At 51.2% G+C, this 14,886-nt stretch overlaps 1 protein-coding gene across 1 annotated transcript in view; it reads right to left on the reverse strand.

The window, feature by feature from the left end:
* Positions 1-262: 262 nt before the first annotated feature.
* The window catches only part of LOC106591271 (neuronal acetylcholine receptor subunit alpha-9-I), a 24,462-nt gene continuing 9,838 nt past the window's right edge, over positions 263-14,886 (reverse strand). Inside the window, exons 6-9 of the mRNA XM_045712224.1 lie at positions 8,819-8,953; positions 4,560-4,675; positions 1,457-1,990; positions 263-458 (exon numbers count right to left, since the gene is read on the reverse strand). Of these exons, the coding sequence (XP_045568180.1) occupies positions 288-458; positions 1,457-1,990; positions 4,560-4,675; positions 8,819-8,953 (956 nt within the window). The 3' untranslated portion in view covers positions 263-287. The remainder of the gene's footprint in view (positions 459-1,456; positions 1,991-4,559; positions 4,676-8,818; positions 8,954-14,886) is intronic.

Raw genomic sequence — 14,886 nt, forward strand, 5'->3', positions numbered from 1 at the left:
CCCTCCCTCCCTCTCTCTCTTCCTCTCTCTCCCTCTTCCCACTATCCGTCCTCCACCCCTCCCTCTCTTCCTCTAGTCCCTCCCTCCCTCTCTTCCTCTCCTCTCCTCCCTCTCTTTCTCTCCTCCTCTCCTCCCTCTCTTCCTCTCCTCCATCTCTTCCTCTCCTCCCTCCCCCTCTCCTCCACCCCTCTCTCTCTTCCTCTAGTCCCTCCCTCTCTCCTCTCCTCCCTCTCTTCCTCTCTCTCCCTCTTCCCACTATCCGTCCATCCCTCTCCTCCCTCCCTCCGTCAAGTTGCCTTGCCGATGATGAGGATACTCATGAGGAAGACCATGATGAAGAAGATCCACATGAAGAACCGGTCCATCACCTTGGCAACCTTCTTCCACTCCGCCCCTTTGGCACACGTCGCCCGTTGCTCCCGGAAACAGTTGGCGATGTACTGGATGTTGTACACCACCTAGAAGAGAGGGAGGGGGAGGGAGGGAGGGAGGGAGGGAGGGAGGGAGGGAGGGAGGGAGGGAGGGAGGGAGGGAGGGAGGAGAGGGAGGGAGGGATGGAGGGGGAGGGGGAGGAGAGGAAGGAGGAGAGGGAGGGAGGAGATAGGGAGGGAGGGAGGAGAGGGAGGGATGGAGGGGGGTTCGGGAGAGGAAGGAGGAGAGGGAGGAGATAGGGAGGGAGGAGAGGGAGGGATGGCGGGGGAGGAGAGGGAGAGGAAGGAGGAGAGGGAGGGATGGAGGGGGTTCGGGAGAGAGGGAGAGGAAGGAGGAGAGGGAGGGGGAGATGAGAAACATTTTGAAATGTATTGAATGTTATACACCACCTAGAGGGAAAGGAGAGAGGGAGCGAGAAAGAGAGAGAGAGAGACAGAGAGAGAGAGAGAGACAGAGAGACAGAGAGAGAGAGAGACAGAGAGAGAGAGAGAGAGAGAGAGAGAGAGAGAGAGAGAGAGAGAGAGAGAGAGAGAGAGAGAGAGAGACAGAGAGAGAGACAGAGAGAGAGAGAGAGACAGAGAGAGAGAGAGAGAGAGAGAGAGAGAGAGAGAGAGAGAGAGAGAGAGAGAGAGAGAGAGAGAGACAGAGAGAGAGAGACAGAGAGAGAGAGAGAGAGAGAGAGAGAGAGAGAGAGAGAGAGACAGAGAGAGAGAGACAGAGAGAGAGACAGAGAGAGAGAGACAGAGAGAGAGACAGAGAGAGAGAGAGAGAGAGAGACAGAGAGAGAGAGAGAGAGAGACACAGAGAGACAGAGAGAGAGAAGAGAGAGAGAGAGAGAGAGAGACAGAGAGAGAAAGAGAGAGAGAGAGAGACAGAGAGAGAAAGAGAGAGAGAGAGACAGAGAGAGAGAGAGAGACAGAGAGAGAGAGAGAGAGAGAGACAGAGAGACAGAGAGAGAGAGAGAGAGAGAGAGGAGGCACAGCTTGATAAATCCTAACTGTGTGATCCAGTGGGCATTAGTCACCTGTTTGTGGTGTGGGCAGGAGCAGGAGCAGGCCGGGTCCGAGGCTGGGCCGAGGTGCTTCTCCTTGGGGTAAGGCAGCGGCTCATTCATCCCACCGTTCTGGAGGTTCCCTGGAGGAAAGGCCCGATAGTCCAGCTCCTCTCTCCCGATGTGGTGGTACTGTCTCAGGGGATCCCTCTTCTCTTCGCCCCCTTCCCCCTTGGAGGTCTGACTCGGTTTGCTGTGATGGTTCCGGTTACCGCGGTTACCGTAACGATCGTCGCGGAGACCGCCGTTAGCGTAGCGACTGTCGTCGAGGTGATTTCGATGGGCGCCGTGGTGGTTTTGCAGGTGCCCGTTGCCGTAGAGACGGTGGTCGTCGCAGTAACAGCCGTCGTGGTACAGGTCGTCGTGGTAACGGTTCCGTGCCAGGGCGGAGTTACCCGACATTGGTTCCTCGCTGTAGAGAGGTGTTGTTTCTCGCTCTGGCGTGGTGCAGTTCTCACCCACCTCGTACACAAACAGGATCTTAGACATGTAGTCAATGATGAGTACCTGGGAACACACACACACACACACACACACACACACACACACACACACACACACACACACACACACACACACACACACACACACACACACACACACACACACACACACACACACACACACACACACACACACACACACACACAGTGACACAGAGCTCCAGACTTTGGCCCAGTGAGGAATAGGCTTGGCCTACCTTGGCCCAGTGAAGAACAGGCTTGGCCCTACCTTGGCCCAGTGAGGAACAGGCTTTGCCCTACCTTGGCCCAGTGAGGAACAGGCTTGGCCTACCTTGGCACAGTGAGAAACAGGCTTGGCCTACCTTGGCCCAGTGAGGAACAGGCTTGGCCCTACCTTGGCCCAGTGAGGAACAGGCTTGGCCTACCTTGGCCCAGTGAGGAACAGGCTTGGCCTACCTTGGCCCAGTGAGCAACAGGCTAGGCCTACCTTGGCTCAGTGAGGAACAGGCTTGGCCTACCTTGGCCCAGTGAGGAACAGGCTTGGCCTACCTTGGCCCAGTGAGGAACAGGCTTGGCCTACCTTGGCCCAGTGAGGAACAGGCTTGGTTCTACCTTGGCCCAGTGAGGAACAGGCTTGGCCCTACCTTGGCCCAGTGAGGAACAGGCTTGGCCCTACCTTGGCCCAGTGAGGAACAGGCTTGGCCCTACCTTGGCCCAGTGAGGAACAGGCTTGGCCCTACCTTGGCCCAGTGAGGAACAGGCTTGGCCTACCTTGGCCCAGTGAGCAACAGGCTAGGCCTACCTTGGCTCAGTGAGGAACAGGCCTGGCCTACCTTGGCCCAGTGAGGAACAGGCTTGGCCTACCTTGGCCCAGTGAGGAACAGGCTTGGCCTACCTTGGCCCAGTGAGGAACAGGCTTGGTTCTACCTTGGCCCAGTGAGGAACAGGCTTGGCCTACCTTGGCCCAGTGAGGAACAGGCTTGGCCCTACCTTGGCCAAGTGAGGAACAGGCTTGGCCCTACCTTGGCCCAGTGAGGAACAGGCTTGGCCCTACCTTGGCCCAGTGAGGAACAGGCTTGGCCCTACCTTGGCCCAGTGAGGAACAGGCTTGGCCCTACCTTGGCCCAGTGAGGAACAGGCTTTGCCCTACCTTGGCCCAGTGAGGAACAGGCTTTGCCCTACCTTGGCCCAGTGAGGAACAGGCTCGGCCCAACCTTGGCCCAGTGAGGAACAGGCTCGGCCCTACCTTGGCCCAGAGAGGAACAGGCTTGGTTCTACCTTGGCCCAGTGAGGAACAGGCTTGGCCCTACCTTGGCCCAGTGAGGAACAGGCTTGGCCCTACCTTGGCCCAGTGAGGAACAGGCTTGGCCCTACCTTGGCCCAGTGAGGAACAGGCTTGGCCAACCTTGGCCCAGTGAGGAACAGGCTTGGCCTACCTTGGCCCAGTGAGGAACAGGCTTGGCCTACCTTGGCCCAGTGAGGAACAGCCTTGGCCTACCTTGGCCCAGTGAGGAACAGGCTTGGCCCTACCTTGGCCCAGTGAGGAACAGGCTTGGCCCTACCTTGGCCCAGTGAGGAACAGGCTTTGCCCTACCTTGGCCCAGTGAGGAACAGGCTTGGCCTACCTTGGCCCAGTGAGGAACAGGCTCGGCCCAACCTTGGCCCAGTGAGGAACAGGCTTTGCCCAACCTTGGCCCAGAGAGGAACAGGCTTGGTTCTACCTTGGCCCAGCGAGGAACAGGCTTGGCACTACCTTGGCCCAGTGAGGAACAGGCTTGGCCCTACCTTGGCCCAGTGAGGAACAGGCTTGGCCCTACCTTGGCCCAGTGAGGAACAGGCTTGGGCCTACCTTGGCCCAGTGAGGAACAGGCTTGGCCCTACCATGGCCCAGTGAGGAACAGGCTTGGCCTACCTTGGCCCAGAGAGGGACAGGCTTGGTTCTACCTTGGCCCAGTGAGGAACAGGCTTGGCCTACCTTGGCCCAGTGATGAACAGGCTTGGCCTTACCTTGGCCCAGTGAGGAACAGGCTTGGCCCTAACCTTGGGCCAGTGAGGAACAGGCTTGGCCCTACCTTGGCCCAGTGAGGAAAAGCCTTGGCCTACCTTGGCCCAGTGAGGAACAGGCTTGGCCCTACCTTGGCCCAGTGAGGAACAGGCTTGGGCCTACCTTGGCCCAGTGAGGAACAGGCTTGGCCTACCTTGGCCCAGTGAGGAACAGGCTCTGCCCTACCTTGGCCCAGTGAGGAACAGGCTTGGCCTACCTTGGCCCAGTGAGGAACAGGCTTGGTCTACCTTGGCCCGGTGAGGAACAGGCTTGGCCCTACCTTGGCCCAGTGAGGAACAGGCTTGGCCCTACCTTGGCCCAGTGAGGAACAGGCTTGGCCCTACCTTGGCCCAGTGAGGAACAGGCTTGGCCCTACCTTGGCCCAGTGAGGAACAGGCTTGGCCCTACCTTGGCCCAGTGAGGAACAGGCTTGGCCCTACCTTGGCCCAGTGAGGAACAGGCTTTGCCCTACCTTGGCCCAGTGAGGAACAGGCTTGGCCCTACCTTGGCCCAGTGAGGAACAGGCTTGGCCCTACCTTGGCCCAGTGAGGAACAGGCTTTGCCCTACCTTGGCCCAGTGAGGAACAGGCTTGGCCTCTGCGCCACAGAAATGGATGTTCATGATGAAGATGGTCAGAGATGTAGAGGCTGTGATCATCGTCATCGTCGCTATGTAGTACTTCCCTGGAACACACACACACACACACACACACACACACACACACACACACACACACACACACACACACACACACACACACACACACACACACACACACACACACACACACACACACACACACACACGTAGTTAGTATACTCTCTGAGGCATCACACTATCCCCTATATAGGGAACACTCTCTGAAGGGGGCATCATACTATCCCCTATATAGGGAACACTCTCTGAAGGGGGCATCATATCATCACCTATATAGGGAACACTCTCTGAAGGGGGCATGCTATTCCCTATATAGGGAACACTCTCTGAAGGGGGCATCATATCATCACCTATATAGGGAACACTCTCTGAAGGGGGCATCATATCATCACCTATATAGGGAACACTCTCTGAAGGGTGCATGCTATTACCTATATAGGGGACACTTTCTGAAGGGGGAATGCTCTCCCCTATATAGGGAACACTCTCTGAAGGGGGCATGCTCTCACCTATATAGGGGACACTCTCTGAAGGGGGCATGCTCTCACCTATATACGGGACACTCTCTGAAGGGGGCATGCTCTCACCTATATAGGGGACACTCTCTGAAGGGGGCATGCTCTCACCTATATAGGGAACACTCTCTGAAGGGGGCATGCTCTCACCTATATAGGGGACACTCTCTGAAGGGGGAATGCTCTCACCTATATAGGGGACACTCTCTGAAGGGGGCATGCTATTACCTATATAGGGAACACTCTCTGAAGGGGGCATGCTCTCACCTATATAGGGGACACTCTCTGAAGGGGGCATGCTCTCACCTATATAGGGGACACTCTCTGAAGGGGGCATGCTCTCACCTATATAGGGGACACTCTCTGAAGGGGGCATGCTCTCACCTATATAGGGGACACTCTCTGAAGGGGGCATGCTCTCACCTATATAGGGAACACTCTCTGAAGGGGGCATGCTATTACCTATATAGGGGACACTCTCTGAAGGGGGCATGCTATTACCTATATAGGGGACACTCTCTGAAGGGGGCATGCTATTACCTATATAGGGGACACTCTCTGAAGGGGGAATGCTCTCACCTATATAGGGGACACTCTCTGAAGGGGGCATGCTCTCACCTATATAGGGAACACTCTCTGAAGGGGGCATGCTCTCACCTATATAGGGGACACTCTCTGAAGGGGGCATGCTCTCACCTATATAGGGGACACTCTCTGAAGGGGGCATGCTATTACCTATATAGGGGACACTCTCTGAAGGGGGCATGCTATTACCTATATAGGGAACACTCTCTGAAGGGGGCATGCTCTCACCTATATAGGGGACACTCTCTGAAGGGGGCATGCTATTACCTATATAGGGGACACTCTCTGAAGGGGGCATGCTCTCACCTATAGGGGACACTCTCTGAAGGGGGCATGCTCTCACCTATATAGGGAACACTCTCTGAAGGGGGCATGCTCTCACCTATATAGGGGACACTCTCTGAAGGGGGCATGCTATTACCTATATAGGGGACACTCTCTGAAGGGGGCATGCTCTCACCTATATAGGGGACACTCTCTGAAGGGGGCATGCTCTCACCTATATAGGGGACACTCTCTGAAGGGGGCATGCTCTCACCTATATAGGGAACACTCTCTGAAGGGGGGCATGCTCTCACCTATATAGGGGACACTCTCTGAAGGGGGCATGCTCTCACCTATATAGGGGACACTCTCTGAAGGGGGCATGCTATTACCTATATAGGGGACACTCTCTGAAGGGGGCATGCTATTACCTATATAGGGGACACTCTCTGAAGGGGGCATGCTCTCACCTATATAGGGTACACTCTCTGAAGGGGGCATGCTCTCACCTATATAGGGGACACTCTCTGAAGGGGGCATGCTCTCACCTATATAGGGGACACTCTCTGAAGGGGGCATGCTCTCACCTATAGGGGACACTCTCTGAAGGGGGCATGCTCTCACCTATATAGGGGACACTCTCTGAAGGGGGCATGCTCTCACCTATATAGGGAACACTCTCTGAAGGGGGGCATGCTCTCACCTATATGGGGACACTCTCTGAAGGGGGCATGCTCTCACCTATATGGGGACACTCTCTGAAGGGGGCATGCTATTACCTATATAGGGGACACTCTCTGAAGGGGGCATGCTCTCACCTATATAGGGGACACTCTCTGAAGGGGGCATGCTCTCACCTATATAGGGAACACTCTCTGAAGGGGGCATGCTCTCACCTATATAGGGGACACTCTCTGAAGGGGGCATGCTATTAACTATATAGGGGACACTCTCTGAAGGGGGCATGCTCTCACCTATATAGGGGACACTCTCTGAAGGGGGCATGCTCTCACCTATATAGGGGACACTCTCTGAAGGGGGCATGCTCTCACCTATATAGGGAACACTCTCTGAAGGGGGCATGCTCTCACCTATATAGGGGACACTCTCTGAAGGGGGCATGCTCTCACCTATATAGGGGACACTCTCTGAAGGGGGCATGCTATTACCTATATAGGGGACACTCTCTGAAGGGGGCATGCTATTACCTATATAGGGGACACTCTCTGAAGGGGGCATGCTCTCACCTATATAGGGAACACTCTCTGAAGGGGGCATGCTCTCACCTATATAGGGGACACTCTCTGAAGGGGGCATGCTCTCACCTATATAGGGGACACTCTCTGAAGGGGGCATGCTCTCACCTATATAGGGGACACTCTCTGAAGGGGGCATGCTCTCACCTATATAGGGGACACTCTCTGAAGGGGGAATACTCTCACCTATATAGGGGACACTCTCTGAAGGGGGGCATGCTCTCACCTATATAGGGGACACTCTCTGAAGGGGGCATGCTCTCACCTATATAGGGAACACTCTCTGAAGGGGGCATGCTCTCACCTATATAAGGGACACTCTCTGAAGGGGGCATGCTCTCACCTATATAGGGGACACTCTCTGAAGGGGGCATGCTCTCACCTATATAGGGGACACTCTCTGAAGGGGGCATGCTCTCACCTATATAGGGGACACTCTCTGAAGGGGGCATGCTCTCACCTATATAGGGAACACTCTCTGAAGGGGGCATGCTCTCACCTATATAGGGGACACTCTCTGAAGGGGGCATGCTCTCACCTATATAGGGGACACTCTCTGAAGGGGGCATGCTCTCACCTATATAGGGGACACTCTCTGAAGGGGGCATGCTCTCCCCTATATAGGGGACACTCTCTGAAGGGGGCATGCTCTCACCTATATAGGGGACACTCTCTGAAGGGGGCATGCTCTCCCCTATATGGGGACACTCTCTGAAGGGGGCATGCTCTCACCTATATAGGGAACACTCTCTGAAGGGGGCATGCTCTCACCTATATAGGGGACACTCTCTGAAGGGGGCATGCTCTCACCTATATAGGGGACACTCTCTGAAGGGGGCATGCTCTCACCTATATAGGGGACACTCTCTGAAGGGGGCATGCTCTCACCTATATAGGGGACACTCTCTGAAGGGGGGCATGCTCTCACCTATATAGGGGACACTCTCTGAAGGGGGCATGCTCTCACCTATATAGGGGACACTCTCTGAAGGGGGCATGCTCTCACCTATATAAGGGACACTCTCTGAAGGGGCATGCTCTCACCTATATAGGGGACACTCTCTGAAGGGGGCATGCTCTCACCTATATAAGGGACACTCTCTGAAGGGGGCATGCTCTCACCTATATAGGGGACACTCTCTGAAGGGGGCATGCTCTCACCTATATAGGGGACACTCTCTGAAGGGGGCATGCTCTCACCTATATAGGGAACACTCTCTGAAGGGGGCATGCTCTCACCTATATAGGGGACACTCTCTGAAGGGGGCATGCTCTCACCTATATAGGGAACACTCTCTGAAGGGGGCATGCTCTCACCTATATAGGGAACACTCTCTGAAGGGGGCATGCTCTCACCTATAGGGGACACTCTCTGAAGGGGGCATGCTCTCACCTATATAGGGGACACTCTCTGAAGGGGGCATGCTATTACCTATATAGGGAACTCTCTCTGAAGGGGGCATGCTCTCACCTATATAGGGGACACTCTCTGAAGGGGGCATGCTATTACCTATATAGGGGACACTCTCTGAAGGGGGCATGCTCTCACCTATATAGGGGACACTCTCTGAAGGGGGCATGCTCTCCGCCACCATTAGCTGGAAGACAGTGAGGGCCAGCAGAACAGTCACGCCCAGAGAAACCTTCTCTCCTGAGTCAGCGGGCAGGTAGAAACCCAGAGGGGCTAGAACAACAACACAAACAACAACAACGACGATAAATAATATGACCAATGATACGAATGTAAACAACAACAACAACAATAAACAATGTAATAATAACAACAAAACAAACAACAACAACGCAAATTAGCCACAAACCACGCCGGAGCTAGAACAATACTAACAACAGTCGCCACATACTCTACCATAGAGACGGATAGAGGGGTCTAATCGCCCCAAAGCCTGCTTTAGCCACATACTCTACCATAGAGACGGATAGAGGGGTCTAATCGCCCCAAAGCCTGCTTTAGCACCATGAACGTACCATAGAGATGGATAGAGGGGTCTAAATCGCCCCAAAGCCTGCTTTAGCACCATGAACGTACCATAGAGATGGATAGAGGGGTCTAAATCGCCCCAAAGTCTGCTTTAGCACCATGAACGTACCATAGAGATGGATAGAGGGGTCTAATCGCCCCAAAGCCTGCTTTAGCACCATGAAGGTACCATAGAGACGGATAGAGGGGTCTAATCGCCCCAAAGCCTGCTTTAGCACCATGAAGGTACCATAGAGACGGATAGAGGGGTCTAATCGCCCCAAAGCCTGCTTTAGCACCATGAACGTACCATAGAGACGGATAGAGGGGTCTAATCGCCCCAAAGCCTGCTTTAGCACCATGAACGTACCATAGAGACGGATAGAGGGGTCTAATCGCCCCAAAGCCTGCTTTAGCACCATGAACGTACCATAGAGACGGATAGAGGGGTCTAAATCGCCCCAAAGCCTGCTTTAGCACCATGAACGTACCATAGAGACGGATAGAGGGGTCTAATCGCCCCAAAGCCTGCTTTAGCACCATGAACGTACCATAGAGACGGATAGAGGGGTCTAATCGTCCCAAAGTCTGCTTTAGCACCATGAACGTACCATAGAGACGGATAGAGGGGTCTAATCGTCCCAAAGTCTGCTTTAGCACCATGAACGTACCATAGAGACGGATAGAGGGGTCTAATCGCCCCAAAGCCTGATTTAGCACCATGAACGTACCATAGAGACGGATAGAGGGGTCTAAATCGCCCCAAAGCCTGCTTTAGCACCATGAACGTACCATAGAGACGGATAGAGGGGTCTAAATCGCCCCAAAGCCTGTTTTAGCACCATGAACGTACCATAGAGACGGATAGAGGGGTCTAATCGTCCCAAAGCCTGCTTTAGCACCATGAACGTACCATAGAGACGGATAGAGGGGTCTAATCGCCCCAAAGCCTGCTTTAGCACCATGAACGTACCATAGAGACGGATAGAGGGGTCTAATCGCCCCAAAGTCTGCTTTAGCACCATGAAGGTACCATAGAGATGGATAGAGGGGTCTAATCGTCCCAAAGCCTGTTTTAGCACCATGAACGTACCATAGAGACGGATAGAGGGGTCTAATCGCCCCAAAGCCTGCTTTAGCACCATGAACGTACCATAGAGACGGATAGAGGGGTCTAAATCGCCCCAAAGCCTGTTTTAGCACCATGAACGTACCATAGAGACGGATAGAGGGGTCTAATCGTCCCAAAGCCTGCTTTAGCACCATGAACGTACCATAGAGACGGATAGAGGGGTCTAATCGCCCCAAAGCCTGCTTTAGCACCATGAACGTACCATAGAGACGGATAGAGGGGTCTAATCGTCCCAAAGCCTGCTTTAGCACCATGAACGTACCATAGAGACGGATAGAGGGGTCTAATCGCCCCAAAGTCTGCTTTAGCACCATGAAGGTACCATAGAGATGGATAGAGGGGTCTAATCGTCCCAAAGCCTGTTTTAGCACCATGAACGTACCATAGAGACGGATAGAGGGGTCTAATCGCCCCAAAGCCTGCTTTAGCACCATGAACGTACCATAGAGACGGATAGAGGGGTCTAATCGCCCCAAAGCCTGCTTTAGCACCATGAACGTACCATAGAGACGGATAGAGGGGTCTAATCGCCCCAAAGTCTGCTTTAGCACCATGAAGGTACCATAGAGATGGATAGAGGGGTCTAATCGTCCCAAAGCCTGTTTTAGCACCATGAACGTACCATAGAGACGGATAGAGGGGTCTAATCATCCCAAAGCCTGCTTTAGCACCATGAAGGTACCATAGAGACGGATAGAGGGGTCTAATCGCCCCAAAGCCTGCTTTAGCACCATGAACGTACCATAGAGACGGATAGAGGGGTCTAATCGCCCCAAAGCCTGCTTTAGCCACATACTCTACCATAGAGACGGATAGAGGGGTCTAATCGCCCCAAAGTCTGCTTTAGCACCATGAACGTACCATAGAGATGGATAGAGGGGTCTAAATCGCCCCAAAGTCTGCTTTAGCACCATGAACGTACCATAGAGATGGATAGAGGGGTCTAATCGTCCCAAAGTCTGCTTTAGCACCATGAACGTACCATAGAGACGGATAGAGGGGTCTAATCGCCCCAAAGCCTGTTTTAGCACCATGAACGTACCATAGAGACGGATAGAGGGGTCTAATCGTCCCAAAGTCTGTTTTAGCACCATGAACGTACCATAGAGATGGATAGAGGGGTCTAATCACTCCAAAGCCTGTTTTAGCACCATGAACGTACCATAGAGATGGATAGAGGGGTCTAATCGTCCCAAAGCCTGTTTTAGCACCATGAACGTACCATAGAGATGGATAGAGGGGTCTAAATCGCCCCAAAGCCTGTTTTAGCACCATGAACATACCATAGAGATGGATAGAGGGGTCTAAATCGCCCCAAAGCCTGCTTTAGCACCATGAACGTACCATAGAGACGGATAGAGGGGTCTAAATCGCCCCAAAGGCTGTTTTAGCACCATGAACGTACCATAGAGACGGATAGAGGGGTCTAATCACCCCAAAGCCTGATTTAGCACCATGAACGTACCATAGAGATGGATAGAGGGGTCTAAATCGCCCCAAAGTCTGTTTTAGTACCATGAACGTACCATAGAGACGGATAGAGGGGTCTAATCGCCCCAAAGCCTGCTTTAGCACCATGAACGTACCATAGAGACGGATAGAGGGGTCTAATCGCCCCAAAGCCTGCTTTAGCACCATGAACGTACCATAGAGATGGATAGAGGGGTCTAATCGTCCCAAAGCCTGCTTTAGCACCATGAACGTACCATAGAGATGGATAGAGGGGTCTAAATCGCCCCAAAGCCTGCTTTAGCACCATGAACGTACCATAGAGACGGATAGAGGGGTCTAAATCGCCCCAAAGCCTGCTTTAGCACCATGAACGTACCATAGAGACGGATAGAGGGGTCTAAATCGCCCCAAAGTCTGCTTTAGCACCATGAACGTACCATAGAGATGGATTGAGGGGTCTAAATCGCCCCAAAGTCTGCTTTAGCACCATGAACGTACCATAGAGATGGATAGAGGGGTCTAAATCGCCCCAAAGTCTGCTTTAGCACCATGAACGTACCATAGAGATGGATAGAGGGGTCTAAATCGCCCCAAAGCCTGTTTTAGCACCATGAACGTACCATAGAGATGGATAGAGGGGTCTAATCGCTCCAAAGCCTGTTTTAGCACCATGAACGTACCATAGAGATGGATAGAGGGGTCTAAATCGCCCCAAAGTCTGCTTTAGCACCATGAAGGTACCATAGAGATGGATAGAGGGGTCTAATCGTCCCAAAGCCTGCTTTAGCACCATGAACGTACCATAGAGATGGATAGAGGGGTCTAAATCGCCCCAAAGTCTGCTTTAGCACCATGAACGTACCATAGAGATGGATAGAGGGGTCTAAATCGCCCCAAAGTCTGCTTTAGCACCATGAACGTACCATAGAGATGGATTGAGGGGTCTAAATCGCCCCAAAGTCTGCTTTAGCACCATGAACGTACCATAGAGACGGATAGAGGGGTCTAAATCGCCCCAAAGTCTGCTTTAGCACCATGAACGTACCATAGAGACGGATAGAGGGGTCTAAATCGCCCCAAAGTCTGCTTTAGCACCATGAACGTACCATAGAGATGGATAGAGGGGTCTAAATCGCCCCAAAGCCTGCTTTAGCACCATGAACGTACCATAGAGATGGATAGAGGGGTCTAAATCGCCCCAAAGTCTGCTTTAGCACCATGAACGTACCATAGAGATGGATAGAGGGGTCTAAAGCAAAGCCTGCTTTAGGACCATGACCGTACCATAGAGATGGATAGAGGGGTCTAATCGCTCCAAAGCCTGCTTTAGCACCATGAACGTACCATAGAGGTGGATAGAGGGGTCTAATCGCTCCAATGCCTACTTTAGCACCATGAAGGTACCATAGAGATGGATAGAGGGGTCTAATCGCCCCAAAGCCTGCTTTAGCACCATGAACGTACCATAGAGGTGGATAGAGGGGTCTAATCGCCCCAAAGTCTGCTTTAGCACCATGAACGTACCATAGAGATGGATAGAGGGGTCTAAATCGCCCCAAAGTCTGCCTGCTTTAGCACCATGAACGTACCATAGAGATGGATAGAGGGGTCTAATCGCCCCAAAGCCTGCTTTAGCACCATGAACGTACCATAGAGATGGATAGAGGGGTCTAATCGCCCCAAAGCCTGCTTTAGCCCCATGAAGGTACCATAGAGATGGATAGAGGGGTCTAATCGTCCCAAAGCCTGATTTAGCACCATGAACGTACCATAGAGATGGATAGAGGGGTCTAAACGCCCCAAAGCCTGCTTTAGCACCATATTATAGTAGTCAAGCAATTGGCTAATGATCAGAGCACTGTCTTCTTCAAATGGAGTTGTCTGTAGATTTAGTAGTATGGCTTTTAATGTATATCTCGCCATCTAGTGGCCACAGTAAGTGAATGCTACTGCTACTTATACTATTACTACCACCAATACATACCAAAACAACTACTACTACCAATACCAATACAACTACTAATACTACTAATAATACTACTACTAATACTACTACTAATAGTATTACTACCAGCAATACATACCAAAACAACTACTACTACCAATACAACTACTAATACTACTACTAATACCAATACAATGACCACTACTACTACTAATACCAATACAACCATTACTACTAATACTACTAATACCAATACAGCTATTACTACTAATACTACTAATACTACTACTACTACCAATACCAATACAACTACTAATAATACTACTACCAATACAATGACCACTACTACTACTAATACCAATACAACCATTACTACTAATACTACTAATACCAATACAGCTATTACTACTAATACTACTAATACCAATACAACCATTACTACTAATACTACTAATACCAATACAACGATTACAACTAATACTACTACTACTACTACTACTACTAATACCAATACAACCATTACTACTAATACTACTAATACCAATACAGCTATTACTACTAATACTACTACTACTACTGCTACTACCAATACAACTACTAATACTACTACTACTACCAATACCAATACAACTACTAATACTACAACTAATACCAATACAACTACTACTACTACTAATACTACTACTACTACCAATACTACTACTAATACCAATACAACCATTACTACTAATACTACTAATACCAATACAGCTATTACTACTAATACTACTACTACTACGGCTACTACCAATACAACTATTACTATTAATACTACTACTAATACCAATACAACTAATAATACTACTACTAATGCAAATACAACTACTACTACTACAACTACTAATACCAATATAACTACTACTACTAATACTACTAATACCAATACAGCTATTACTACTAATACTACTACTACTACTAATACCAATACAGCTATTACTACTAATACTACTACTACTACTACTACCAATACAACTACTACTACTAATACAACTACCACTACTAATGCCAATACAACTACTACTACTACTACTACTACTACTAATACCAATCCAACTACTACAACTACTAATA

The sequence above is a fragment of the Salmo salar genome, unplaced genomic scaffold, assembly GCF_905237065.1.
Source record: "Salmo salar unplaced genomic scaffold, Ssal_v3.1, whole genome shotgun sequence".
NCBI classification, from domain to species: Eukaryota; Metazoa; Chordata; class Actinopteri; order Salmoniformes; family Salmonidae; genus Salmo; species Salmo salar.